A 27533-nucleotide genomic window follows, 5' to 3' on the forward strand; every position below is an offset into this window, starting at 1 on the left:
GTCAAAATTTACTTATAAACACTAATATCACTATGATATTCCACATAAATAACTTAAATGTAGACGTTAATCCTTTTACCAACATTTATAAGGATAGGGCCATATTAACCCCTCTCCAATAATAAGCCTGTGCAAGACTCATCACTTCATGAGGTTTTCGCAGTGATTAATATCTTTATTAATACGCGGGTTAATACAGTACTTTTAAATATATATTTATTATAATACACATATTGTCTTTGTATTTGTATGTACTTCTATAAACCGAAATTCTGAAAAAATCATGGTATTTTACCCTCGTATTGATAATTGCTCAATAAAGTTGTTAATGGTTTATTGTAATAATTTTGTATAGAAAATGTGCGTAATAAAACTAAAATAAACGATAAGTATCTTTATGAATACGGGGGTTAAGTAGCAATGTTTCTAAAAGCTTATCTGAAAAAATTATACAATATTTGGATACACGAGATATATGGGGCCTCCGGGAACTTGATCTTAAAATGTAAAGTATTAAAATATTATAAATCATTTCTAGGAAGATGATCGCAAACATTCCTTAGTACGCTATATTTCATAATTCATCAGAACCGAAGTAAATTAGTGTTAGTTTTATTTAAGTAAATATATACAACATACAACATATCATAAGGAATAAAAATAATTTAATTACAAACTTGGAACTTCATTAATATTCTGGTTGCATTAAAAACTGAAATATTTAAGACTGTAAAATAAAAATGAACACTTTATTATCGATATTAAACTTAAAACAGTTTTTTATTTATATATTTTCTTCAATATTCTCTATGTCAGTTGTTTTTCTTTTATTTGGTTTTTGGTATAATGTTGAGATTTATTTTGTTCTTCATTTGACTTAAATTTTTGTTTTTTTTTTATAAAGAAAATTCTTAAAAACTAAATACTCGTGTACTTTGTTGTGTTTTTGGTTTTTGTTTTTTTTATTTCTTTAAATTAATTAATATTATTTAGTATATTTTCAAAAGTATCATTATTATTTGTTGAAATTTTTGTTTTATTATATTTGTATTTATAATAATTATTATTTAATTTAATAAATATATTTAATTTAATTAAGTATGACTAATTAGTTATTAAAAATTATATATTGTGTGTTTTGTTTTTCTTTGAATTTGTTTAAATAGTAAATTGTTTTGTTGTTTTATTTAATTAATTAAAATATATATTTAAATCAAATATGAGAGAGTAAAAAGAAGAAAACAATTAAAATATTAACGCTCGTTTTTTTTGTTCGTTTAAATAATATTTTACTATTTAAGTATTTAGGAGTTGCGTAAGTACCTAAGTAATAACTAATTAATTAATATAATTTATTTAAGTAAAATACATATTATATACTTTGTATGTAGTTGGATTTTCTTTGTGTTTGTGTTGTTTTAAATACTTATTTAGTTTAAATAAAATTTACATAACTTGACTAGAGATTTATTGGCTAAATAAAGAAAAAAAAGGAATTAAAAAATTTAATTATAAAAACGATATTAAAGTAACAAATATGTGTATAAATAAGTAAAAAAAAATATTTTGGTAATGTTTACGATTTATAAGCAGTTTATAAAAACTATTTTAATTTTTTTTATTTATTAATTTTCTTTAAACATTTAAAATGCATAATACGATTGTTGCGCTTATAAATCTAATTTAGTTAATTTTTTCATATATTTATATATATTATTTTTTTTTGTTTTTGTTTTTGTTCTAGAGTGATCAATTCGATATAAAAGTATTTTAAAAATTTAAACAACAAAAATAAAAACAAATTGGAAATATTGCTCTATTTGTGCTTTAATTATGTGTTTCTTATATAAGTTTAAGTTTTACTCCATTCTGATCAAGGCAAAGTGCTTGCAAAATAGTTTTTTGTTTTTTGTTTTGTAGTTTTTCATTTGCAAATTCTGATCTTTTATGTTTGCGCGGGAGTAGGGGGTGTTTGGTGTAGGAAATTTATAATTTTCTAGTTTGTAAGCAGCAACAACCTTATGGATCATCAGTTTGTGTTGTATAGTGACATTGATTCCCATGTTTTTTTTTAGTGTTTCTGTTCTGGTTTTGTTATTTCTTCAGCAACATTTAAGTAGGACTGTCTGCTGTGGAGCCCGATGCGGACATGCCATCTTGCAGTTGAGCGAGTGTTTTATACTTTTGGGAATTTATGAATCTGTAAGTAGTTTTTAAAAAATTTAAATTTATGAATCAGATATTTGAATTATATATAAAAATAGGAACTTACCTGGGATATGAGTCTCTGAGCATTAGTGTGTATATTTGTATTTGAGCCTCGTCAAATGTATGTGATGTCGGTTCAACCATATTGCGATTGACTACTTCTCGTACTCTTGCATCTAGTGATACTTCGCGGGGCGACAATATTGATATATAATCTTCATAGATGAGTCGAGCCTTTTCCTCAATTGCTTCTGCATTGATTTCCTTTTTCAGATCTTCACAGGCCAACCAGAACAGTATGTTCTCTTCACTAAACTCACTGCGTAGAAAATCACGAAATACTTTTCGACCACCTACAGAGAGTGAACAAGAACGAATTAATGTTAATATATCTTAAAAAAAATTATTGAAATGTTATATAGCAGAAAATGGACAGATTGACAAACTATTATTTGGCTTATGTGTCCAATTTTACCAGCTTTTAATATGTATATTTGAACTTGAATTTCTAGATAATAACTTACTTTGACTTTTCATTAGTTTATCAAAACTGTGTCCCCAACTACGTATTTCTTCCAGTGAAGGCCTACAATTAATTACAAATTATGTTAATATTTCATAAAAAAATATGTTATAAAACACTTACTGTTCTCCCTCTAATAATAAATCAGAACTAGCCGGATCACGTTTTGTTGGTGCATTGTCTTCTGCGTTTTTCAATGCCAAACTAAAAGTGAAAAACAAACAAAGAAAATGACAAATGAGCATGAAAAGAGAATTGCAATATGTATGAAAATCAATAATTTTTTAAACAATATTTTTAGAATTTAAAATCAAATTTTATCACACACTTAAATGTTACAGTATTTAAGAAAAACCAAGGCATATTATTTTCAATATTTATGCGTTTGCTAAATTTTTATTAAACTTAAACTTTAACAAAACGACACACTATACATTTTACGCACGAAAACTCAAATATTGTAATAGAAATCAAAACATATTTTAGCTTTTAGGATTTCCCGTGCTCCAATATCATCCCTTTCACACTCTTTTAGTGTATGTACGTTTAGATGTCTTATCTAAAGTGAACGAGTTGTAGCTAAATACCTGCAGTTGTGTTTAATGTAATAGCACAAACAAATCGGAATTAAGTATATTGGTTATAGTTTTTTATTTATAAATACTCTTTCATTTATATTGTCGTATATTGATCTATGGTCTAGTCTATAGTCTATAGTCTAGTCAATGGTCTAGTCTATAGCCTAGTCAATAGTCTAGTCTATAGTATTGTCTATAGTCTAGTTTATTGTCTAGTCTATAGTCTAGTCTATAGTCTAGTCTATAGTCTAGTCTATAGTCTAGTTTATAGTCTAGTCTATAGTCTAGTCTATAGTCTAGTCTATAGTCTAGTCTATAGTCTAGTCTATAGTCTAGTCTATAGTCTAGTCTATAGTCTAGTCTATAGTCTAGTCTATAGTCTAGTCTATACTCTAGTTTATAGTCTAGTTTATAGACTAGTCTGTAGTCCAGTCTAAAGTCTAGTCTATAGTGTAGTCTATAGTCTAGTCTACAGTCTAGTCTATATTCTAGTATAGTCAAAAATCATGCTATAATTTTCAACCTCACTATGAAAGTACTTAAATCTGATTAGAATGTATACTGATTGTGTTGGTTAAATGTTTTATTTTCTGTTTTATCAGTTAAAATAACAATTCATGTTTTTCTCCTTTTTTCCTATAGTTATCATATCGATACCAATACGAATGTATGCAACTAAATTAAATTGGAGTTAAATGTTCATAGACAATTCGTATTTGTGAGTAGGGACTCAAACACATTCATTAAATGTGTTTCTATCAATCAGTGTATTATTGCCAGATCTTTAAAGAATGTAACCTTTTTAAAGAAAAGTGTTAAAAATTTATATTGCTTTAAATGATTATAAATATTATAAAAATTAATACATAATAGTTGTTGGAAATAAATTTATTAATTAAAGCAAAAAAAAAATGAATACTTTACAGGATCTGTCTGTCTGAAAGGGATAGATAAACAACGATACAAATTGCAACAAATAGGGATGATGTTCGGTGGGTTTTGGGGAACTTGTGTGCTTTATTATTATTGATTTAATACGATTAAGAAAAAAATAATTTTTGCTTTTGTTACTGATAAACACCCATCATTGGATATAGAAGTTGTTTAATAGAAATCGTAATAATAGTAAGTAGTAGTATGTAGTTTGTTTTGACGCTGTTTTGTTGTTTGATATATAAAAAGTTTTGTTTATTTTTTTTTTCAAATCTAAAATTATCTTATCAGCAATTAGCAATAACGATTTGCTAATACAATTACAGCTAAATAAATATGTGTGTGGTAAAAGGGACTTATTATCCTGGCAACTAGTTTAAAATATTATAATATTATACTAATTATACTGACAACTAGTTTAAAATATTATTTTAAAGTTAAAAAAATGTACTTTCAGAATTTTTATTTTAAAATTTGTTTTTCTGTTGTATGTGTTTATGGTTTCCAAAGAAGAACTTAAAAACTAGTTCTTGAGCATTACTTCAGAAGTAGTGAATTTGGAATCATAAAGAGGGAATCTTCGTCGATGTACTTGAATTAATAAATCATTAATCAGCGTTACAGTAATTTAATGAAAGGAACCTTATATAGGGGAAAGCTCAGTTGTGGATCGATTCTCATAAAATTTGGTAGTTAGATTTTGATCCCTATAAAACTTATATAAACCATTTCTTTAGTATTTTAATAAATAATATTTGTGTAAACATATCAGGTCATATAATACAATTTAAAATAGATCTAGAATATGTGGGTTTACAACCAACATTTCGAAGTGTTACAAACAGAATGACAAAACCAATATACCCTATATCTTTTTTGGTGATGGCTATAGAAATGTAAACAATAACATTTTACTGATGGATAATACTCATACACTTGTAAAGACAATGCAATACTTGCGACGGTTATACCCTTGTGGAGGCCATAAAAACTCTTTTATTTTCCTTTAGATCAAGGAGAAAAGTTAAAAGTATATTTATAACTAACATTATTGAAAATTTCGGAAAACTACGGTTTCAAAAGTTAGGTCACTTAACATAAAATCCCCCATATGTGTGTTCATGTAAGTAAAAGTGTGAATGAATGTGTGTGTGCTTGAATAGGATACACAAAATACAAACAAAGCTCACACACATACGTACCTGTGTTTTAATTTCGACACTACACTTTTCCAACGTTCAGCCATTATGTTCCGTTACTTTCACAAATAGTTTTTCAATAATTAATGTCTTGAAATTGTCCGATTGGCAAATTGTGGTAAAACATTTATTACTATTTAGTTTTTTTCTTTTATACACTTGCGGGTTTTTTCAATTACTATTTATGTTTTAAATATTTAAGATACAGATACAAATAAATAAAATGCTCATTCATACTCGTACACGGTATTAACACTTTGCTAAATATTTAATTTGTTATTTTTTCGTATTTCGTTTTTTTATTATTTAAAACTTTTTTGTTTTGTTTTAATTGAATTTTTAATTATGGCAAATTATTTGTGTATATGTATGATAGCTTGTGTGTGTATGTGTTTTTATCGGTTCTTAAATACAACATAACGCGTCTTTAAATTATTTTGTATGTTTGATTTTCAAGTGCTTAAATTGTACTGTCAAAATCTAATTTTGGAATTTATGAGGTGTTGTTGTTCTTGCTCAGTACGAGTAACAAACACTTTTTGTTGTATTTTCATTTATCTATTTTTTTTGTTGGTTATTGTTGTTGCAGATGCTTCCACTACATTTTTCCGAGATAGAAAATATTTCTCCAGCATTTTGGGCATTTTTATTTATTACTTTTTTTACGAGTATTTGCTAAATAGACGAGAATTTATTTCTTTATTGAATCATGTGAAAATATACACATTTTTGAGATTCTTAAAAATTTTCTATACTTTTTTCTTTCTTTTGTTTTATTTTTTTTTGTTTTTAATTTGCTGAATGTAATAGCGATGGGGTTTTTACTTTGGATTTTGTCAAAACTTAAAATTATAGAACAGAAATCAGAGAAAGAGAGCAGGGGCTGGGGAAATCACTGGCAGTTAATGGATTGATCAAATTTGCTACAACATTAATTTAAATTACACAAATGAATAAATGATTATGAGAAATTTACAATATTTAGTCGTTCAGAATGATTTAAATGGAATGCATAATAAGAGGAAACATTCAAATTTATATTAATCGATTAAATGCACAAAAAACCATACAGAAATATACTTAGAAAATTTAAATAAAATATAATGCATTTTACTTTTAACATCAATATTTTTCTAATTTGTTAAAAAAGCCCTATCTTAAATCGGCAAAAACAGGACAGTGACATAGAAAATGCTCTGTACTGCCATTGCCTCTGGTACAAAAATCATGAAAATGCCATGAATGCCTAGTGGCCAATGTCCTGTTATAACCCCAGTTTTCTGGATTTTGACAAGTTTGTGCTTGTACAACACAATCGTCTTTCGGTAAAGCGCCAGCACAGTTATTACATTCTATACTCCCATGTCCAGAAACCACGCAAGGGAAACCAATGAATGTCTCGCTATCTCCTCGAGAGATGACTGGCATTCTTGGGCAACTTTCGACGTTGTATACACATTCTCTAGGGGTTTAATGGCTGCTTTGCTATCAGTAAATGTGTGGATTTCCCTGTTAGATATCCCATAATACTGTATGTATTCTACAGCAATTTTTATGGCCACAATATCAATAATAGGCGAAATTAAGATGACCTAATATTAATTATTACATGATATCCACGGATGCCTGACAAATAGGGAGGAAGGAATCATATAATTCCCTCTACTTTAGTCATTGTTTATTTATTTATGTAGAGCTACATTTTAATTAAATATTCATTACACTTTGAATTGTAACTAAACTAGTACAACAACTACAATAAACCGTTACATAATTAAATAAACTGAAGTACTGCAAAGAAAAATAATATAATCTCATAATAAACCTTTATAAAAAGAAGAAAAATGACTTGCATATTTAACATACATAGGTCACAACAGTGGGGTAGCAAAAATTATATGTTTGAATGAGAACTATAACTACCTCACTAAGGAACATATATTGTTTAAAAACTTTTCACTTGAAAAAATTTTATTAACATATTCAAAGTATTTACTATTTTTGTCAGCACAACTGTGCACATTAGAAATGTTCTTTGTCAAAGGCAATGAAAAGTGAAAAAAAAGAAACAAACTCACAAATTCATGTACAAACACCTACACACATTAATATCTTTGTGTAGAGGTGAGTGAGTAAGTGAGTTAGTATTGTGGCATGTGGCAAATGTGTGTTTAGGGACTTTGAGACCAAACAGCCAAAAGGATATTGTATGGTTCTACATGTAAAGTATATTAAAGAATAAAGAAATACCCATAAAATTAGAAAAGCAACAACTAAATATAAACAACAACAACAGCAACAACGTGCAAATGTTGGTAATTATGTTTAATGAAACCTCTAAAACAAAACAAAAAGTAAAGTTTCCGTAATTATTTATACAAAACAAAAACAAGTAGACCTAAAAACACGCTTTTTCTAGCAGCCACTAAGTATTACCTTGGTGCCACAACCACAACAGAGGAAAAAAAATTATTTTGTAGGCATTCAAATTAAAATGCGTTCAATAAAGTCCTGTTGACTCATTTCCATTTCTTAGTTTTTGTTTTTTTTTTTTCTTTTTTTTTTTGTTAAAATTTTGTGACCCTTTTTTGTCTGAACAAACAACTCCACTGCTGACAAGTTTCTTTCCACTGTAGATTTTTTATTTCTATTTTATTTGTTATTATTTACTATTTTTTCTGTTTATACCTACATAATTTATCGGTAATAATGAATATAGTTGTGGGCCAAATTTGTGCAAGGACATATCATTTCTATATATGTATATGACAGTTACAATCCCACTACCAAAAAAAGGAAAACGTTTAAAAAAACTACCAAATTTGTTTGTTTCTATAGTCAAATTTAGTGTCTCCAAATAGTAAGTGTCTTGGTGACGATGTCGCCACAAAAGTGTGTATATATTCTGGGTCTAGAATAGATTGAAAGTGATTATAAATATGTACATACATGTTTTGGTAAAACCCATAATAAGGAAGTTTTTATTTATTTTTGTTTTTATTATTGAATAAATGTAAATTATATACTTAAAATTGCAAGTTTTTGAAGGCAAAAAGTGACAATAAACCTTGACAAAATTTTGAAGTAAAATAAACTGTTTTAATATAGTATATTGAGCAATAAACATTAGAACGGCTCACAAAAATATAATATTGGAAATAATATGGATCATTATGAAATTCTATGGCTCAATAGAGCCAAAAAGGTAATGTGCTTACTAGATAGAATTTTCCCTTAATTTGCTTTAATGATCTAATGGCACTTAAAATGTCCAGAAAGGTACTAAATAGCTTAAACGGGTAAAAAGATGTTGATTCAAGATTTATGAAATTTTTAGTGTGATATAATGTCCGATGTCCGTCCTATATATAATATTCAAGATAGTGTATTAAAAAACAATCAAAATTTATTTTAATACAAAAAATGAGAAGTGACAATTGAATAACGAAATAGTACCCCTAAAGATTCAAAGAGTACCTGTTGAAAAACGAAAAAGTACAAAAAAGTTCCCTCTTGTTCATGATTTATTATATATTTCTAGGTTCTAGGTTGCAGAAAAAACAAAAAAGTGCCAGTTGAGGTTTTAATTCACACAGGACGCTGAATGTTGAATCTTATGTGTCTAGGTTCATTATTATAGAAAATTATAAAAGTCCATTTTGAATTACGAGAAAGTACCTAAAAGGTTCCCCTTATAAGTGAATATTTATAGGTTTATTATTAAAAAAATTCAAAACTAAAGAACGAAGAAGTACCAAGTCTTTGGTACTAATATAACCAATATAATACTCAATTAGTATATTTTTTTTTATTTCAATTACATTTTTTCCATCTCTGCTTTATTCTTCACATATAAATTTCCAACAAAGATTTTGCAATAATAACTTATAGCGTTATTCTTTTTCTGTTTTGTTTTTATAAACAAGCTGTATATTGTTGTTTTTTGGCAAAGCATGCTCAAAAATACTATCTTCTCGCAGATATCTGGGGTCTTCTGAAAACTGTTTTAAGTATATACACACAAAAAGACGGACGTGGAAATTTGACTTCGGTATCTATAATCACTCGAAATGTATCATATTTTTTTTTAATTTTAATATGAAAATAAACAGAATTTGTTTCATAGTTTTTCACTAAAGCATTAGAATTAGTCTTTATTTCTAAAAAATACACTACAACCAAATTTGGAATTTTGTCTTTAATACGCTACAGGTTGCTAGAGGAAACTAAAAAAATAATATATATTTTTAGAGATTAATGAAATTCTTGAATAATTTTAATTTCAATTAATATCACTAATTAATTATATACAAAAATATCAAATATTATTTGAAAAAAAATGTTTAAAATATGTTTATTAAATTAAATGGAAGGAATTATTTATTGCGACCGTCTGCAGCGGAAGTATACAATATCAGCAACAGTTTATATAAATACATATCTACATAATATCAAATGCAGTATAAATGTATCTATATATAATATGATTAATCGTGTAACAGGTTAATTGATTACTTTGATGACTAAAATACCCACGTAGTAGTACTTTATAATCATACATCAAATATTAGTAATCACACATATGCACATTGTACATAGAAAATTATTATTTATTATTATAAGAATTCACATTTACTGTGTAATCAATTGTGGTTAATTTTATTTACGTACACAACAAATTTTTATTATTCATAAACGAAAGAGAAAAAATCACTGAAAAATACAACAAAATGCTGTTATAAATAACTAATTATGTTTTCTGCAAGCAAGTAAAGATTTTACTAGTTTGATATTAAATAATTTTTAATATTTAACACTTCAAAGTCGATTTAATTGTTTTTTTTTCTGTTTTATTTTATGTTTTTTCACTATTATTTCATAGAAGATTTTCTTGTTTAGTTTTCATTTATATTGTTTATTAAAAATTTATTTTGCATGTTCATACATATTTAAGAACACATGTCATGGTGCACATTTTCATTTTTTTTTTTTGACCAACATCTGCATTTTTATTAAATATTTATGCAAAGAAGCAAATCCAACAGCAATCAAACATTGTTTGTAAAAATTCAAAATTCCAAACACATTCGAAAACACACACACACTCACAAACACTAATAATCACAAATTCAATAAATAAACAATTTTTGTTGTTGTTTTTTTGTTAGGCACAACATTAAAGAAGTTGGACGGAAATTAAGAAAACAATAGAAAACTTTAAAAGAAACAAACTTTAAAAATGCGAACAAAAACAGGGAAAAGAAGAGATCAACTTGTACACGACAGCGGTAAAACACAACTGAAATAAAGTCGGTACAACCAGGCGTATGTGGAATATAAAATATAAATTTATTTGCACAATATCAACAGTAGCAACAACAAAAGCAGCAGCGGTAACAACAACAACAAAAAGCTTTTTTATAAATATTTATTTATCTAAGTACTTCTATGTAGTACTTAGATAAATCGACTCTTTCGGAATTACACATTTAAAATGAACAAAAATTTCATATGAATGAGAAAAGTTTATAAAATATTAAAAAGAATTTACATACAACATAATTCTTGTATTAAGAAAAAGTTAATTCATAAGCATTCTTGGGAGATACCTATTTTGGACATAACAACATTGGCGTTGTTTATCCACGTTCAAACGTAAAACTTTCATGAATGAAATTGTAAAAGTTTATGGACAAAAGCTTATATACTAAAACTTGAAAGCTTGAACATTTATTTACCCTATAAATGAAAGCTTGCCGACTAAAAGTTTTAATAGTTTTTTATTATTTACTTCGTGGCATTGCTATTTAAATTAAAGGAAACCAAAAATAAAAGAAGAAAATTTCAAAGGATGAACTCACTGAAAGCTTTAACTGGAGACTTGTGGAAATTTAGAAAACTTGTGAAAATGAGGTACACAAGTGAGAAAATGTATGAATGAGTTTTACTTTGTTATACACAAGTGAGTACAAGAGTATGAATGAGTTTTACTATGTTATACATAGAGAGTAAAGTGTACAATTTGTACGAGAGAGTTTGTAAATGTTTACAAGTGAGACCACGCAATTTTAAATCTCTACATCATTCGAAATTCTTTAACAAAACGATTTTAAAGTGTGTGATGGTCAACATCTAGGAATGTTAAATATATACATACAAACAAACATATATTTATTTGTAAACATACATATTTGTGTATACATACATATGTATATTTAGGATAATCACAGATTGCTAACACATTTTTTATACAAAATTTAAATATTTTAATACCTACAAAATTAGATATTTTTAATATATACACATGTAAAATTGTTTGAACCATGACATTTACACTATGAAAAGCAATGATAGAGTCTGATTCTATTAAAATTTAGTATATTGACTAGACTATGTATTACATAGACTTTAATTCAGGTTTTGAATAAGAAAATGATGATTAAAATTTGTCTTATAAACACATCATAATTTGTGTTTAAAAAGTGAAAGGAAGCATTTCATTGACGGAGATCAATGTATGACATAGCCTTCGTGCCAGAAATATGACCATTATGTGACGTTATGACCTAAACTATTTACGTAAGTATAATTGTGTAAACAAAATCATCATAAAAAACACACAAAATGTCATACACTAAATAAAAATATTAACAAAAGCAAGACATCAGGAAAAAGTCTATTTGTTATTGAATCCGTTTCATGGAGCATCATCGTATTGTGTTTCATTTACATTTGTTTGTACTCACGCAGAACAATTTATACATACACACTACAGTCTCTCGCAGGCATGGAAAACTCAGTACTTTTTCACTATTTTTATAACTTACAAAACCAAAGTGGGGAGGGTATTATTATACGTTTGTGCTGTTTATAACGCACAAAAATATTGGTCATACACCCACCTTAAAGTATATAAATATTTTCAATTTTTGGTAAGGAGTATTGTAGGTAATATACTTATTTCATAATACATTACTTGGTAATGAGTTGTCGTTATCAATAACATAAGTTGTTGTAGCCAATTGTCAATAGCTTATATCTAATAAGGAATTAGTTACTGTTCCTAACCCTAGTCGATTTTGGCAGTTTTTTTTCCAAGAAATGTTGATATTTACATTTGTGTAGAAAACCATTACAGGTAGAATAATATAATAACTATTAAATGAGGCATTGAGTAAGATTATAGACTAGCTAACATAAAAAATTACTGTAAAACTAGTTTAGTATCACGATGAAATTCAACATACATAGCTTTTGAAGCCACGTAACAAAATTTATAAGGATAGGTCCATATTTACCCTTGCTCCCATATAACTCCCCTTTTAAAAAATCACTTAAAAAATACCCCTGTACTGTCACTATATTTTCGGTACCTTTTCTAACTAGTCTATAGTCTAGTCTATAGTCTAACCTATACTCTAATCTATAGTTTAGTCTTTAGTCTAGTCTATAGTCTAGTCTAAAGTCTAGTCTATAGTCTAGTCTATAGTCTAGTCTATAGTCTAGTCTATAGTCTAGTCTATAGTCTAGTCTATAGTCTAGTCTATAGTACAGTCTATAGTCTATAGTACAGTCTATAGTCTATAGTACAGTCTATAGTCTATAGTACAGTCTTTATTCCAGTAGATATCGCAGTCTATAGTTTGGTCGATAGTCTAGTCTACATCCTTGTATACAGTCCATTCTATAGTCTAGTCTTTAAAGATTGTAGGATGTGCTGAATACTATAAACATAATTTTGAATGAAATATAGAAAATAAAAAATGCCCCCTTTTTCTCTCTACACTGTATACTTTACTAATATACAACAGAATTGTTTAGAATTATAGATTTATATACATAAGTTAAGAAAAAAGAATGAGGTAAATATTTCTTAAACATGTTAGAATTATAAAAGCGTCTGAATTATACATATCACAGTTCGGTTTAATTTTTATAAAAAAGATTTTAATTGTCACGAACACAACTTACCATTTTGCCCACGAACACGAACAGCAGCAACACCAACAAAAACAACATGGTTTTTGTGATTGTTGTTGTTGACGTTGAAGTGGATTTGTCGCATCTGTTAAACCACTATTTGTCGTTGTTCCCATTGCACTTGTTGAAGTTAACATGCCTCCTATATGAATACCTCCCGTATTTGTAACATCTACAACACCACTACTTCGACCATTTCCTCCACTACTACTAACTATACCGACTCCAACACCACCTCCGCCACCACCAGATCCATTGCCACCACTGCTGCCAGTATTGCTGGTATTGTGTTGTTGTTGCTGTGACGATGAGCTCATGCCGCGCAAACGACATCCTGACGGCAGTTCTGATACTGTACAAGACATTCTAAATATTTGAGAAAAAACAATGAAATTTTCAAGCAAATATCTTAGTATTTAATGTTGCAACTCACCTAAATTTGTTTAAGTCTTTTAATTTTAAGCTACTTGTTGATTGGCTTATTGCTTATGCTTCTAAATTTAAATAAAAAATGTTTATATTTCTACGTAAATGTTGAAGCCGATTGGATCTCTTAATACTTTGTAGGGTTTGGTGCGTTAGGAAATACTAAATTTAACATTGGTTCTTTTTGGTAATTGTGCTTCAAGTTGCTGATAATGAAACATTTAATCTGAAACGATAAGAATTATAAATTAATAAATTCATAAAAGAAAATGGTTTGATATAATCGAATTTAAGCTTAAATGAAAAAATAACAGGAAATGCTGTAGAGGAATTTGAGACTTTATTCAAAAACTTGTTTTAATCATATGGATTATACGAAAAACAAACTTGAACATTTTTGGGTTAAAGTTGGATAATCGGCACAGTATTTACCGATTAAACGAATGATATATCTATCTATCTATATATATATATATATATATATATATATATATATATATATATAATATATATATATATATATATATATATATATATATATATATATATATATATATATTATATATATATATATATATATATATATATATATTATAATATATATATATATATATATATATATATAATATATATATATATATATATAATATATATATATATATATATATATATATATATATATATATATACATTTTTGGGTTAAAGTTGGATAATCGGCACAGTATTTACCGATTAAACGAATGATATATCTATCTATATATATATATATATATATATATATATATAATATATATATATATATAATATATATATATATATATATATATATATATATTATATATATACATATATAATATAATATATATATATATATAATATATATATATATATATATATATATATATATATATAATATATATATATATACTTATATATATATATATTATATATATATATATATATATAAGAATTATAAATTAATAAATTCATAAAAGAAAATGGTTTGATATAATCGAATTTAAGCTTAAATGAAAAAATAACAGGAAATGCTGTAGAGGAATTTGAGACTTTGTTCAAAAACTTGTTTTAATCATATGGATTATACGAAAAACAAACTTGAACATTTTTGGGTTAAAGTTGGATAATCGGTACAGTATTTACCGATTAAACGAATGATATATCTATCTATCTATCTATATATATATATATATATATATATAATATATATATATTATATATAATATAATATATATATATATATATATATTATATATATATATATATATATATATATATATAATATATATATATATATAATATTTATATATATATATATATATATATATATATAAAAATATATATATATATTATATATATATATATATATATATATATATATATATATATATATATATATATATATATATATATATATATATATTATATATAATATATATATATAATATATATATATATTATATATAATATATATATATATATAATATAATTATATATATATAATATATTATATATACCTATCTATCTATCTATCTACCTATCTATGTATCTATCTATATATCTATCTATCTATCTATCTAATTGTTTATATACTTATACTTGTGGATGCTTTATTTAAAAACATATTTGTTAGTGATTTGCATATTTTTTTTAGATTGGACGCTTGTCGTAAGGAGCATTTATCTTAATTGTTGAAACAATTACTGAGTTTAATGAGATGATACATTTCAGGTCAATCACTTGTAAAATATGTACGTATGTATGCATATGGACATTAGAGATGTCCAAATCTTAATTTGTTCATTAGTGCCTAAAACTAACTGGTTCAAATATTTAAAAGGCATTAGTTTAGATCACCCATATTTTTTTAATCAATAAAACAATATTGAGACATTTTTTTCTTAAAAATTCTCAACACAAATTAGGTTCATACTATTATGCTATTGTACTTATTTATCTGTATTATAAAACAACGAAACGAGTAATGCTGATAACGAAAATGTCCTTTAGCAGATAAGGAAGTGGCAAATGAGCACCTGTAAATATGCTAAACAATTTACAACGACAATATTCAAATAGTACTTGTGAGCAACAACAACACGTAAGTAATCTCAATGATTGGTTGAATGGATGGATGGACAATAATAATAATGACAACAACAACTACCCTAACACTAACTAAAGATGTCAGCAGCAATGTGTATCATGAAGAGCACAACAATTATTTTTATCATCATGCTGGCTACATCGTTAGCATCGCAAACATGAACATCATCATTGCCATTAAATAACACCAGCTAACAATATTTGTGGAACTACAGTATCGACATTTCTAAGGAGCACTTGAATCAATGGCAAATGAAAGAGATTTCATTTCTTTGTCTTGTTCCTGTGTTGTCGTTTTTTTTTTATTATTTTTGCACTTAACGCCGTTATTTGTGACATCAGATAAAGTTGAATATATGTTTGAAAATGTGGTAGAGATTGTTCAGAGTGCACGTTTGTATGGTCATACTTGTCAATATTGTCACCACACAATCATATTGATATCATCAACGTCATTAAACATAGATACATACACACATAGATACATACATCATCACCTACGTTCTTAGGCCATTATCTTTGCCAATGCAACATCATCACTTTAGGGATGCCAGGTAATAATTGCTGACAATGAGCAAGAACATTATAAGGAAAAACAATTTATTAAATGGAAGAAGACTTGTTTAATAGAGGAATAACTTTAATACCATTCCGAGCGATATGGTATCAATGCGCTAAGATCGGTAAAAACACCCTAAAGTCGAGTTATTGATCGGACACATAAATTATCTAAACCTTTGTTAAAATGCGCTAAGATCGGTAAAAACACTGTAAAGTCGAGTTATTGATCAAACACATAAATTATCTAAACCTTTGTTAAAAGGAATTTAATATTCATTGTCTGTAATATTGCGATCGTCCATATTTTGTGTAATCATATTCTAACATTGTTAAAAAACTCATACTTCCTTTCAAAAACCCATTTTTTTATGAAAACATAGAATTAACTCTAAAGTAAAAAAACTACCTTATTTTGTGATCACTAATTTTTAGCGTTTCGTTCACTAACATTTTACTTCTTAATTTTTTTTTGTTAAAATAAAATTTTCTTCAAAATTCTTTTCTTCGAAAATATCAAAATTAAAGCCTTAACATTATTATATTTCAGTGATCAGCTTTACATAAATCTTACTTTCTTACTTACTTACTTTACAAATATGTATATTACAAACATTTTAATTATTCAACATTTGGTCATTATTATTTTCATAACTCTTTTATAACTAACAAACCAAACAGTTAATAGAACAACTCTTAAAACAAATCTAAGAAAAACGTCCAATTTTTAAAACTTTCTGATTAAGACTGAAAAATAAACGAAAGTGTTAAACCAAAACCAATCAAACAGACAGACAGTCCGACAAACTTAGGGTGAGAGTAAAAGATAAGATTATTTTAAAGCGTCACATTAAATATATTCACATGTTATTTAGTAAGTAGTAGATTTATTTTGTTTGTTTGTGGATTGTGTGGCATGAAATACAAACATTTAATGTAAATGAGAATATTGTTGATGTACAATTTGGAAACCGGCAAACAAAATATTGATGTAGCATCATCAATACATTTATACAAATATAAACAAACTCACATACACACACGTTCATCCATCCACTATACAGGATTTGAAGATTGTCCAATATGTTGTATGAATATATTATTGTTTATCTGTTTATACGTAATCACACTTACGAGTCACATTTCTGTGCGAACTTCAGCAAACATACATTATTTTGATCATATAAGACGATGTTTATAACAGATCCCAGCAAACAAAAATGCAATAGTGTATAAAAGTATATGTATTTCAAGTAAGTTCGTTTGTCTATGTCGAATCATATACTCACTCTTAAGCACTCTGTAACAAAATGCATTTTTCCTATATACAACATAGGGTTTTAATGATCAATCTTTACTTATATCGATGTTAACTTAGGATTAATTTCAAAATATGTGCGTGGGTAAACTTTGGAACATGAAAGAGTGATAAAATGTTGTACTAGCTCCTCCCATGTTTACCTTGTAGAATAATTAAAAAAATCAGAATTGTTTTCAAATCTTGAATTTAATACTAAAAGATTATGTTTGCTGGGAAAGTATGTAGTTATGTATATAAGCAGAAACAAACATCCATATGTTTGTATTTAGAAGATACGATAACGACCAGTGAGACAAAAAGATAAGATGCATTTTACTGGATTTAAAACAGATACACTTTGTGACATCATTATATTTCTCTCATAAATTTTGAAATGGTTTAATAATTGTATAATTTACATACTAAGTGCATATACATACATACATACATACATACATACATACATACATACATACATACATACATATATACATACATACATACATACATACATACATACATACATACATACATACATACATACATACATACATGCATACATACATAGCTACAAAAAATATATTTGATTACTAAAAATTATCGGCAATTCAAAGAAGAAACTCTGCTATTTAAATTAAGATTAATTTTCTCATAAACACAGTTATTAAAATGTAATAAAATGAAAATCGATTTTTTTAGTTAGTGTACTACGAATGTATTGCACTATTTGTTTAATTCTTAAAGTTCAGTTTTATCATTCTTTTTATTATTGCTTTAAATTCGATAGGTTTATTACTCAAAGTACTTTCACCTATTTTTCATTTAAATATAAAACTCATACAAACGAAATATTCGACAATTAAAATTAGCAAAACATATTAAATTAATTCCAATGACTCATTCCAAAAAATTCAATAAAAACAAATTGCGGTCCACAATTTTCACAAACAAACTGGAAAATAGTTGAATACTGTAATGAAAATCATGTTGGAAATTCCAATTAAAGTTTAAAATATTTTTGTACGTACAACCAACGCACAATTAAAATATTCAATTCAATTTTACGCAAAACACTAATTCAATTTATCAATATTTTAAAACAAAATCAATACCTTAGTATTGTCTATAAAAAAGAAAAACATTGTTATTATTATTTTTTTAATGTTTTCAAAGAATATTACACCACAAATACTACAAGATTCCATACAGAGTTGCTGGTAAAAAACGTTTTAATGTGGTTTTGAACACAAAATTAAGTTCTACTTTACAAATAAATGTTTTTACTCTAAGAACTCTCAAAGTTAGGAGCAGTCGATAAAATTTCAGTTTAATAAATACAAAATTTTTTACAACTGCGGATTATGAAGATATTTTGAGAGTAATCATGAAATATATAATTCCAATGTAATTGCCAGGCATGGAAAATTCAGTACATTATTACATTCTCTAACTGATAAACATTTAATAAGCAATCCACATGGCATTCAACAGAACTTTCTATACTCTATGGTTTAGTCATAGGGCCTATTGCCTAGTCTATGTATAGTACATAGTCTAGTCTACAGTCTAGTCTATGTAGTCTAGTCTATAGTTTAGTCATAAGGCCTATTGCCTAGTCTATGTAGTCTAGTCTATAGTATAGTCTAGTATATAATCTAGTCTATAGTTGTAGTCTATAGTGTAGTCTATAGTATAGTCTAGTATATAATCTAGTTTATAGTTATAGTCTATAGTCTAATCTATAGTCTAGTCTATAGTCTAGTGTATAGTCTAGTCTATAGTCTAGTGTACAGTCTAGTCTATAGTCTAATGTATAGTCTAGTGTATAGTCTAATATATAGTCTAGTCTATAGTCTATAGTCTAGTCTATATTCTATAGTCTAGTCTATAGTCTAGTCTACAGTCTAGTCTACAGTCTAGTCTATAGTCTAGTCTATAGTCTAGTCTATAGTCTAGTCTATAGTCTAGTCTATAGTCTAGTCTATAGTCTAGTCTATAGTCTAGTCTATAGTCTAGTCTATAGTCTAGTCTATAGTCTAGTCTATAGTCTAGTCTATAGTCTAGTCTATAGTCTAGTCTATAGTCTAGTCTATAGTCTAGTCTATAGTCTAGTCTATAGTCTAGTCTATAGTCTAGTCTATAGTCTAGTCTATAGTCTAGTCTATAGTCTAGTCTATAGTCTAGTCTATAGTCTAGTCTATAGTCTAGTCTATAGTCTAGTCTATAGTCTAGTCTATAGTCTAGTCTATAGTCTAGTCTATAGTCTAGTCTATAGTCTAGTCTATAGTCTAGTCTATAGTCTAGTCTATAGTCTAGTCTATAGTCTAGTCTATAGTCTAGTCTATAGTCTAGTCTATAGTCTAGTCTATAGTCTAGTCTATAGTCTAGTCTATAGTCTAGTCTATAGTCTAGTCTATAGTCTAGTCTATAGTCTAGTCTATAGTCTAGTCTATAGTCTAGTCTATAGTCTAGTCTATAGTCTAGTCTATAGTCTAGTCTATAGTCTATAGTCTAGTCTATAGTCTAGTCTATAGTCTAGTCTATAGTCTAGTCTATAGTCTAGTCTATAGTCTAGTCTATAGTCTAGTCTATAGTCTAGTCTATAGTCTAGTCTATAGTCTAGTCTATAGTCTATAGTCTATAGTCTATAGTCTATAGTCTAGTCTATAGTCTAGTCTATAGTCTAGTCTATAGTCTAGTCTATAGTCTAGTCTATAGTCTAGTCTATAGTCTAGTCTATAGTCTAGTCTATAGTCTAGTCTATAGTCTAGTCTATAGTCTAGTCTATAGTCTAGTCTATAGTCTAGTCTATAGTCTAGTCTATAGTCTAGTCTATAGTCTAGTCTATAGTCTAGTCTATAGTCTAGTCTATAGTCTAGTCTACAGTCTAGTCTATAGTCTAGTCTATAGTCTAGTCTATAGTCTAGTCTACAGTCTAGTCTATAGTCTAGTCTATAGTCTAGTCTATAGTCTAGTCTATAGTCTAGTCTACAGTCTAGTCTATAGTCTAGTCTATAGTCTAGTCTATAGTCTAGTCTAACCTATAGTCTAGTTAATTGTCTAGTCTATAGAGTAGTCTATAGTCTAGTAGTTTAGTAATTTAATACTTAAAGTTCTATCTATCTATCTATCTATCTATCTATTTATCTATCTATCTATCTATCTATCTATCTATCTATCTATCTATTTATCTATCTATCTAGCTATCTATCAATCTATCTATCTATCTATCTATCTATCTATCTATTCTACTTATTCTATCATTATTAAGTAACACATAATAATCCAAATTTAATTACTGGAAATCGAAATCGGTCAAATGTTCTAGCCGTTTGTTGTTTGCAACTCTATAAAATGTGTTCCTAGTTCAGATCGATTACCGTATTAAAATAAATATTTATCAAACCGGTAAACACTGTATGTAATAAACAATAAAACCCCAAACCATCATCAGTCTTTATATACTTTGTATAGTAAAAAAATAAACTATTAAATAATAACAGAAATTAACTTACCTTATTGAATAATATGTTGTTTTGCAGTTACTTTGAGTCTGAAGGAAGAAATTATTAGAATTACCCGAACATGACATACATATATTATATGTATGCATGTATGTATGTACATTCTCATATATGCCAAAAGAATGAGCAGCAACGACAACAACTATAACAACTTTAACATAATAATTGGCACTTTTACTCCAACGAAATGAACGAAAACAAACGATCAGAAATAAAAAATTCTAAAATATTTAAAATGAATACTTAAATGAAACAAAATTAATGTCGATGAAAAGTTTTTTATTTTGTTTCTTTTTACTGAATTCGAAAACTATACCTCGTCATACATGCACACACTCACTCACTCACTCAATACACTGAATATTTAGGACCACAAGTATTTTTAATTTTTTTCTACTTTTTTATTGTTTAATTTTAGTTTTGTTTGTTGTGTAATAATAACAATAGTAAGTATGATATTTGTTTTTGGCTATTCTTATTGAATCATATGTGTATATAAACATTAGACTGGTTCAAAATTATTGTTACAAAATACCAATTTGCCATTCTGAAATTGGATTAAAAATCTGCGGAGTTTATATAGCAAAATAAATATTTCTTATGACCATTAAAGGTCTTGAAGGCACATACATATATTCTTAATCGAAATCATGAAACAACCAATTTGAAGTGAATATGGATGAATAATTTTCATACCAGCGATTTAAAATTAAGATTTCAGAATAATTTTCAAATAATAACAATCTTTATGTCATGTTAAAACGTAAAATAATAATCCCATTCTTAAATGTGTCCTTTACTAACAAGTAATGAATTGACTTCCTTGCAAGAAATCAAAGGTCAAATATGTTTGTTCTTTATAAAGAATTTTCTTATATTCAAACAACATTTTCGTGAATTATTTCGTTCGTTCCATATTGTAGCAGACTAATGTACATCTGTATGAATTTCTTTTTTTTTTGCGATTTTTTATTATTTATTTTAAGTTGAAACACCATTAAAATCCATTTCATTCATTCTTAGAGGTTGTTGTATTTAAATATTTTTGTACAATTGTTGTATTTTTTGTTAACTTTTTAAAAGGAAACAAATTTATACACAATGGGTAAAGAGAAAACAAATTAAAGTGAGTAAAAGCCAAATGCAATAAAAATAACCATTGCATTTATAGAATAAAAAATAAGCTTTTCATATTTTATTTTTTTTTTTTTTGGCGAAAAATCTAAATGATTAAATATTTTTTCGGTTCGTTGACAATAAAAATACTTTTTGAAGAAATATGATTTATGGATGCGTAGACATGTGATTTTATTTTTGTTTCGTATTAAATCAGTTTAAAGCAATTAATATTTCATTATATTTCAATTGAATTTTGCTTAAAGTCCCGACCGACCGCAACGCATAAAACATGCGCTGGATGAAAAGAATGGAACAAACGAAATAAAAAAAATCAAAATGCTTTAAATGTTTGTACGTGAAAGTTTTACTGAGTGGGTGGTTTTGGTTAATGTTTGTTTTTGTAGTTTTAGGGGGTGAACTGTGGTGGTATTTATTGTATTTGTTGATGTTGTTGTCGCTGCTGCTTCTAGCCGATGAAAGAGCTTTTCCGAATAGAGTCTCGTTAGGCTTAATAGTGGGGGATGGGGAGATGATTCAGAAATGAATAAAAAAAAGAGAATGAGAATGAAAGTAATGGCGAGAGAATGGGAGAGAGAAATAAATAGAAACAAAATGTGTATTTGGAGAGTATGAAGCAGGTGTTTTACTTTGATTATTTTCCGTTGGTATCCGTTTTAAAAACAGCAGCCAGTCAGCCACCAGCCTGCTAAATACTTATTTCCTCAATAAAATCATTTAGCAAACTTCATTTTCTCCTCCATACATTTTTTGTTTGGAGAGAATTCTAGAGTAACTCAACTAAATTAAACTAAACATTAGCAGCCATATTCAAAAAGAGTGCGTAACGCACTTTTTCAATATTTTCTTTCTTTATCCGTTCGTTCGTTTGTTGGTTGTTTTTTCACTTTGCACAATATTTTTAATTGTATTAGAAATTTTTATTAGAACTTTAATAGATTTACTCGATTATGATGATTCTATTATTCTGACGACGACAATGATGATGATCATTAATGGCAACGACCGACTTCATTACGGACATGATTATCTTCTTCAGTGGCTGGCAGCAGTTGAATGTACGTTCCACCGTAACCAAAAATTCCTCTAATCTATAATTCGTTATATTTTTTTTGTTCCGGAGCTATGAAATTTACATAGATTCTTTTCTTATTTTTTCATATTTTTTCTTGTTTCGATAACCACAAGAAGCGTACGTAGGTAGAGGAAAACTTATAGATATACGAGTGGATACATAGATATAAATATATAAACTTTATATTTTTTCTCTCAAATATACATTTTTCTTTGGCTTTTATTTACGATATACTAAAAAATATTTGTTAATTTATTATTTGCTTTTTACACTACACATTTATTAAAGAATTCATTAATGCACATTTTCGTTTGGTTATTTAAATATTTCATATTTGACTTTTTTCTTTTTTTTTAAATTTCAATTTATAATTTTTTTGCAAATAATTATTGTGGCTCTTTTCATCTCCTCTTCAATCTCAACCGTTTAGTAGCACTTAAAATCTGTGTATTTATTTTTCATAATTATTTCTTTTTGTTCAAAATCCTTTTGATGGCATTAAAAACGTACACCAGCCAACTGTTTGCAACGGAAGAGAAAAATCATACTAAAGTCGTATTGTGTGTAATTGGGCAAACAGCCTTATTGGGGCGACTCTATAAACTTTCCAGTGAGTAAAAACACAAGAAATATTCTTTCAGTATACGAGAACAAAGAGCAAGAATAGAAAAAAGTGAAAAGCTTTCACAGCTGCTAAAGTTCTTTCAACGATGTAAATGCAAGAGTCACTATTAAGCTTTTTGGCGCTTTCTTTTAAAATTCAACTAAGATTTTGGTGTTAAATAAATCTAGGAGATGTATTTTTTTACAAATAAAATTCATTTCTATTGACATTCATATTGGTTTCCTATTTTGTTGTATTTTTTTAATCTTAATAAAAGTAAATGAAAACGCACAACTTAAAATAAAACTTTCTTACATGGTACATACATAGACAGATTATTTGAATATCTATGTGTAAAGTCTTATGGTGGCATCGGCACCAGTTGAAAATACCCAGGGTTGTACAGGATGCCATACAACGTCTAAAACACCAAATTCCTCGCGTTTTTCGTGAGTCTGTAGCTTTTTCAGCGGAACAATTAAGGGATTTTGCAACAAATCGCTAAAATTAAAATACAAAATTACAATTTTTAGAGCACGTTTTTGGTTATGTTAAGGTTTTTAAAAAACTTACTTATACACCATGCCATGGGATACAATGACGGCTTGATCGTCACTACCAGAAGCAAACAATGGATAACGTAAATGGAAAGCAACACTGCGTACAGCATTCTTGTGTAAACGCATTGTTTGATAAGGCTTTGTAGACAAATCCAAATCGAACCACAACATTTTCTTGTCATATGTTGAGACAAGCAAGTTATCACCTTTTGGATGTATAGACATACCAGAAATCCATTTCGAGTTGGTTAATAATTTTTTCACCAATTCTTGTTTAACCAAATCATAGATACGTATGTTATGTTGTGTCTGAAAAAAGGAAATATTTTATTAACGAAACAACAACAATCAAATAAGACATTTTCACTTACAGCCACAAAGAAACAGGGTTTAATTGGATGGAAAAGTACACATTGAATAAGACCTTTACTCTTTGAAAATGGTATTTGAGAGCGTCTCTTTGAAAGTTGATGTATTAACGCCGAACGATTAGCACCCTCTGGCATAACAGTGGCAAAGTAATCACCTCGTCCATGCCAAGTCACTTGACGTATTGGCTTAAAGTGATTTATTACAACACGTACTCCCTTTTCTTGTTCAGCTGCTTCAGCAGTAGACCATTGCACGGCTGTCTTAATGCGTTCACTTTCCAGAGCATCATTCTGTGGAGCTTCGGCCAAAAGATCATCTGTCTTCTTAACCAGCATTTTATCACCAACTTTAGGATTAATAAGCAATAAACGATTGCCAGATGCAACAGCAATAATTGACAACTTTGCATTGGGACACCAGGCTACACAACGTACCACATCGTCAGTTTCAATAGTACGTATACAACGTCCGGTGGAAATTTCCCAAACTTAAAAAGAATATAATTAAATTACCATTTTGATGTATGCATATATATAAAATTGAAAAAAAGGATTAATATTTTAATGGTAACCTAATATTATCAATTATATTTAAAACATTAGAAAAACTTACTTTTAACAGTTTTATCGTCAGAGCCAGAAACGACATATTCACCCTTTGGTTCAACACTGACAGATCGTACCAAATCTGTGTGACCACGATAAACCAAACTCTCGACAGTGGGGAATGGTTGCAGATCCTTCGGTGAAGGTAACTTTGGAATCAAATATTCTGCATCAATATTAAGTTTGACACGCTTAGCTCTTGGACATAAATACAAATCGAGACAACGCAAGAAACGTTCTCTAAGATAACGTGAGTATGCAGGAACCTCACGCAATGAAGTATATTTTTGTGGCATAAAATGTAATTTGCGTTTATGTGGTTCATCCTTTAATTTTAACCATTCTTTTTGTTCCTTTTCATCGAAGAGGTATTCTGGAGGTGGATTGTAGGATTCAGCATGACCAGGTAGATCACGTTTTGGTGCTGAAACAGGATCATGTATGCGCCGCATTTCCTCGCGACTTGTATCCGTTTCCCAGAGCATATAGAATTTAGGTCCTCGTTTTTCTTTCCTCTCCTTCTCTAATTCTTCCATTGTCTTCATCCAACCCATTTTTAGAGCGTGAACCATACGACCAACCTTCTTCTTTTCTGAGACAGATGGCAAAAATGATCTCTTGTGATCGGGCACATTTTTAATAGGCATTTTTTCTACTTCCGATGTAAACCAGTCGATCCAGGGCTGATATTCGTCATGATCGGGATTAGGAACACGGGCTGAATTGATGCGTTTTATAAGTTCTATATCAGCATCCGTAAGAACCACTTCTTGGCCAGTTTGAGGATCTCGTACTGTGCGCCAAAAGTTGGGATCTTCAATTTTGCGCAAGAAATCATCAATTTGGTCACCTCTGGCAGGTTTAATAATTTTCTTTGCATCCCAGTCGTAACCAATGTGTTTGTATTCGTCATACCAATGCATTGGTATGTTGCCTACTGTATTACGAATATCTTCTTCATCCGAAGTATCCGAATTTTCGTATTCTTCATAAGTTCCTATGTTGGATTTTGTTGTTTTCTTAGATCCTTTAGGTTTTTGTTCTTTTTTCAACTCATCATCGAATTTTTCAATGGCATTTGATGCGGATTGTTTAGTTGTATTGGCGTTTTTAGGATTCTTATTTTTTGGCTTTTTATTTAAAATATCTTCAGATTCTTCTGATGTAGCAGCTTGCTTTATATCTTCTAATTCATTATCACTGTCACTTTCATCCAATGCTAATTCTTCATCATCTTCTTCTTCGTCCTCTTCATCATCAGTGGATATATCTTCTATATCGGCATCATCTATTTCCTCCTCTTCTTCACCATCATCCTCTTCGCTATCACCTTCCTCCTGCTTACCATTAGACTTTATTGATGTAAAGTTACCTTCATCGTCACTTTCAAATTGCAAATCATCACTGCCATCAGACAGATACGATTGATCAATGCCTTCATCATCTGTACTGTCAGCCTCCTGTTCTCCAACATTCTGCAATAAATCCTATCGAAAAAAACACGTTTAAACATTTTCTATAGAGAAAATACTTCATCCATACCTCTTCCACGCTATCGTCATCACTCTCCGAATCTTCCTTTGTTTTTACAATGATTTCTTTTTTTCGCTCCTCAAGCGCACCGGAATTTTTTCTTTTATTAGATTTTTTAGCCATAATATTTTATTTATTCCTTCAAATAATGCAACTCAAAGAAATTACAAAAAAATACACAAACACACGTGTTTAACAATATCAAAGAACTGTCAAACAAAATGGTAAAGTGATACCAGATCGCACGATAAATTCAAATTCACAGGGTAGCTCATAACATAAGATAATATCCAT

The 27533-nt window shown here is 28.0% G+C and overlaps 2 protein-coding genes across 2 annotated transcripts; both read right to left on the reverse strand.

Moving 5' to 3' along the window:
* Nucleotides 1-1855: 1855 nt before the first annotated feature.
* LOC111687142 (regulator of G-protein signaling 17) lies at nt 1856-13996 on the reverse strand. The gene is made up of 6 exons (XM_046953948.1): nt 13855-13996; nt 13413-13787; nt 2855-2935; nt 2733-2794; nt 2273-2561; nt 1856-2200 (listed from the first exon to the last, which is right to left on the reverse strand). Exons 2-6 carry the CDS (start codon nt 13784-13786, stop codon nt 2113-2115), a joined length of 894 nt encoding a protein of 297 aa, XP_046809904.1. The 5' UTR covers nt 13787; nt 13855-13996; the 3' UTR covers nt 1856-2112.
* Nucleotides 13997-24509: 10513 nt separating this feature from the next.
* Nucleotides 24510-27421, reverse strand: LOC111687087 (ribosome biogenesis protein BOP1 homolog). Its single transcript, XM_023449502.2, has 5 exons — nt 27249-27421; nt 25714-27193; nt 25101-25588; nt 24743-25038; nt 24510-24670 (listed from the first exon to the last, which is right to left on the reverse strand). Exons 1-5 carry the CDS (start codon nt 27360-27362, stop codon nt 24517-24519), a joined length of 2532 nt encoding a protein of 843 aa, XP_023305270.2. The 5' UTR covers nt 27363-27421; the 3' UTR covers nt 24510-24516.
* Nucleotides 27422-27533: the final 112 nt, after the last annotated feature.

The sequence above is a fragment of the Lucilia cuprina genome, chromosome 6 (assembly GCF_022045245.1).
Source record: "Lucilia cuprina isolate Lc7/37 chromosome 6, ASM2204524v1, whole genome shotgun sequence".
NCBI classification, from domain to species: Eukaryota; Metazoa; Arthropoda; class Insecta; order Diptera; family Calliphoridae; genus Lucilia; species Lucilia cuprina.

Bases quoted from the DNA above. Each gene is read 5' to 3' on its own strand.
- LOC111687142 (XM_046953948.1), bottom strand. From the start codon at position 13,786: ATGTCTTGTACAGTATCAGAACTGCCGTCAGGATGTCGTTTGCGCGGC. The intron at 2,936-13,412 runs GTAAGTTGTGTT...TTTCACTTTTAG, and splicing joins TCGTGTTCGTGGGCAAAATG to TTTGGCATTGAAAAACGCAG. The intron at 2,795-2,854 runs GTAAGTGTTTTA...AATTAATTGTAG, and splicing joins TTATTATTAGAGGGAGAACA to GCCTTCACTGGAAGAAATAC.
- LOC111687087 (XM_023449502.2), bottom strand. From the start codon at position 27,362: ATGGCTAAAAAATCTAATAAAAGAAAAAATTCCGGTGCGCTTGAGGAG. The intron at 27,194-27,248 runs GTATGGATGAAG...TTTTTTCGATAG, and splicing joins ATGACGATAGCGTGGAAGAG to GATTTATTGCAGAATGTTGG. The intron at 24,671-24,742 runs GTAAGTTTTTTA...TTTTAATTTTAG, and splicing joins TCCCATGGCATGGTGTATAA to CGATTTGTTGCAAAATCCCT.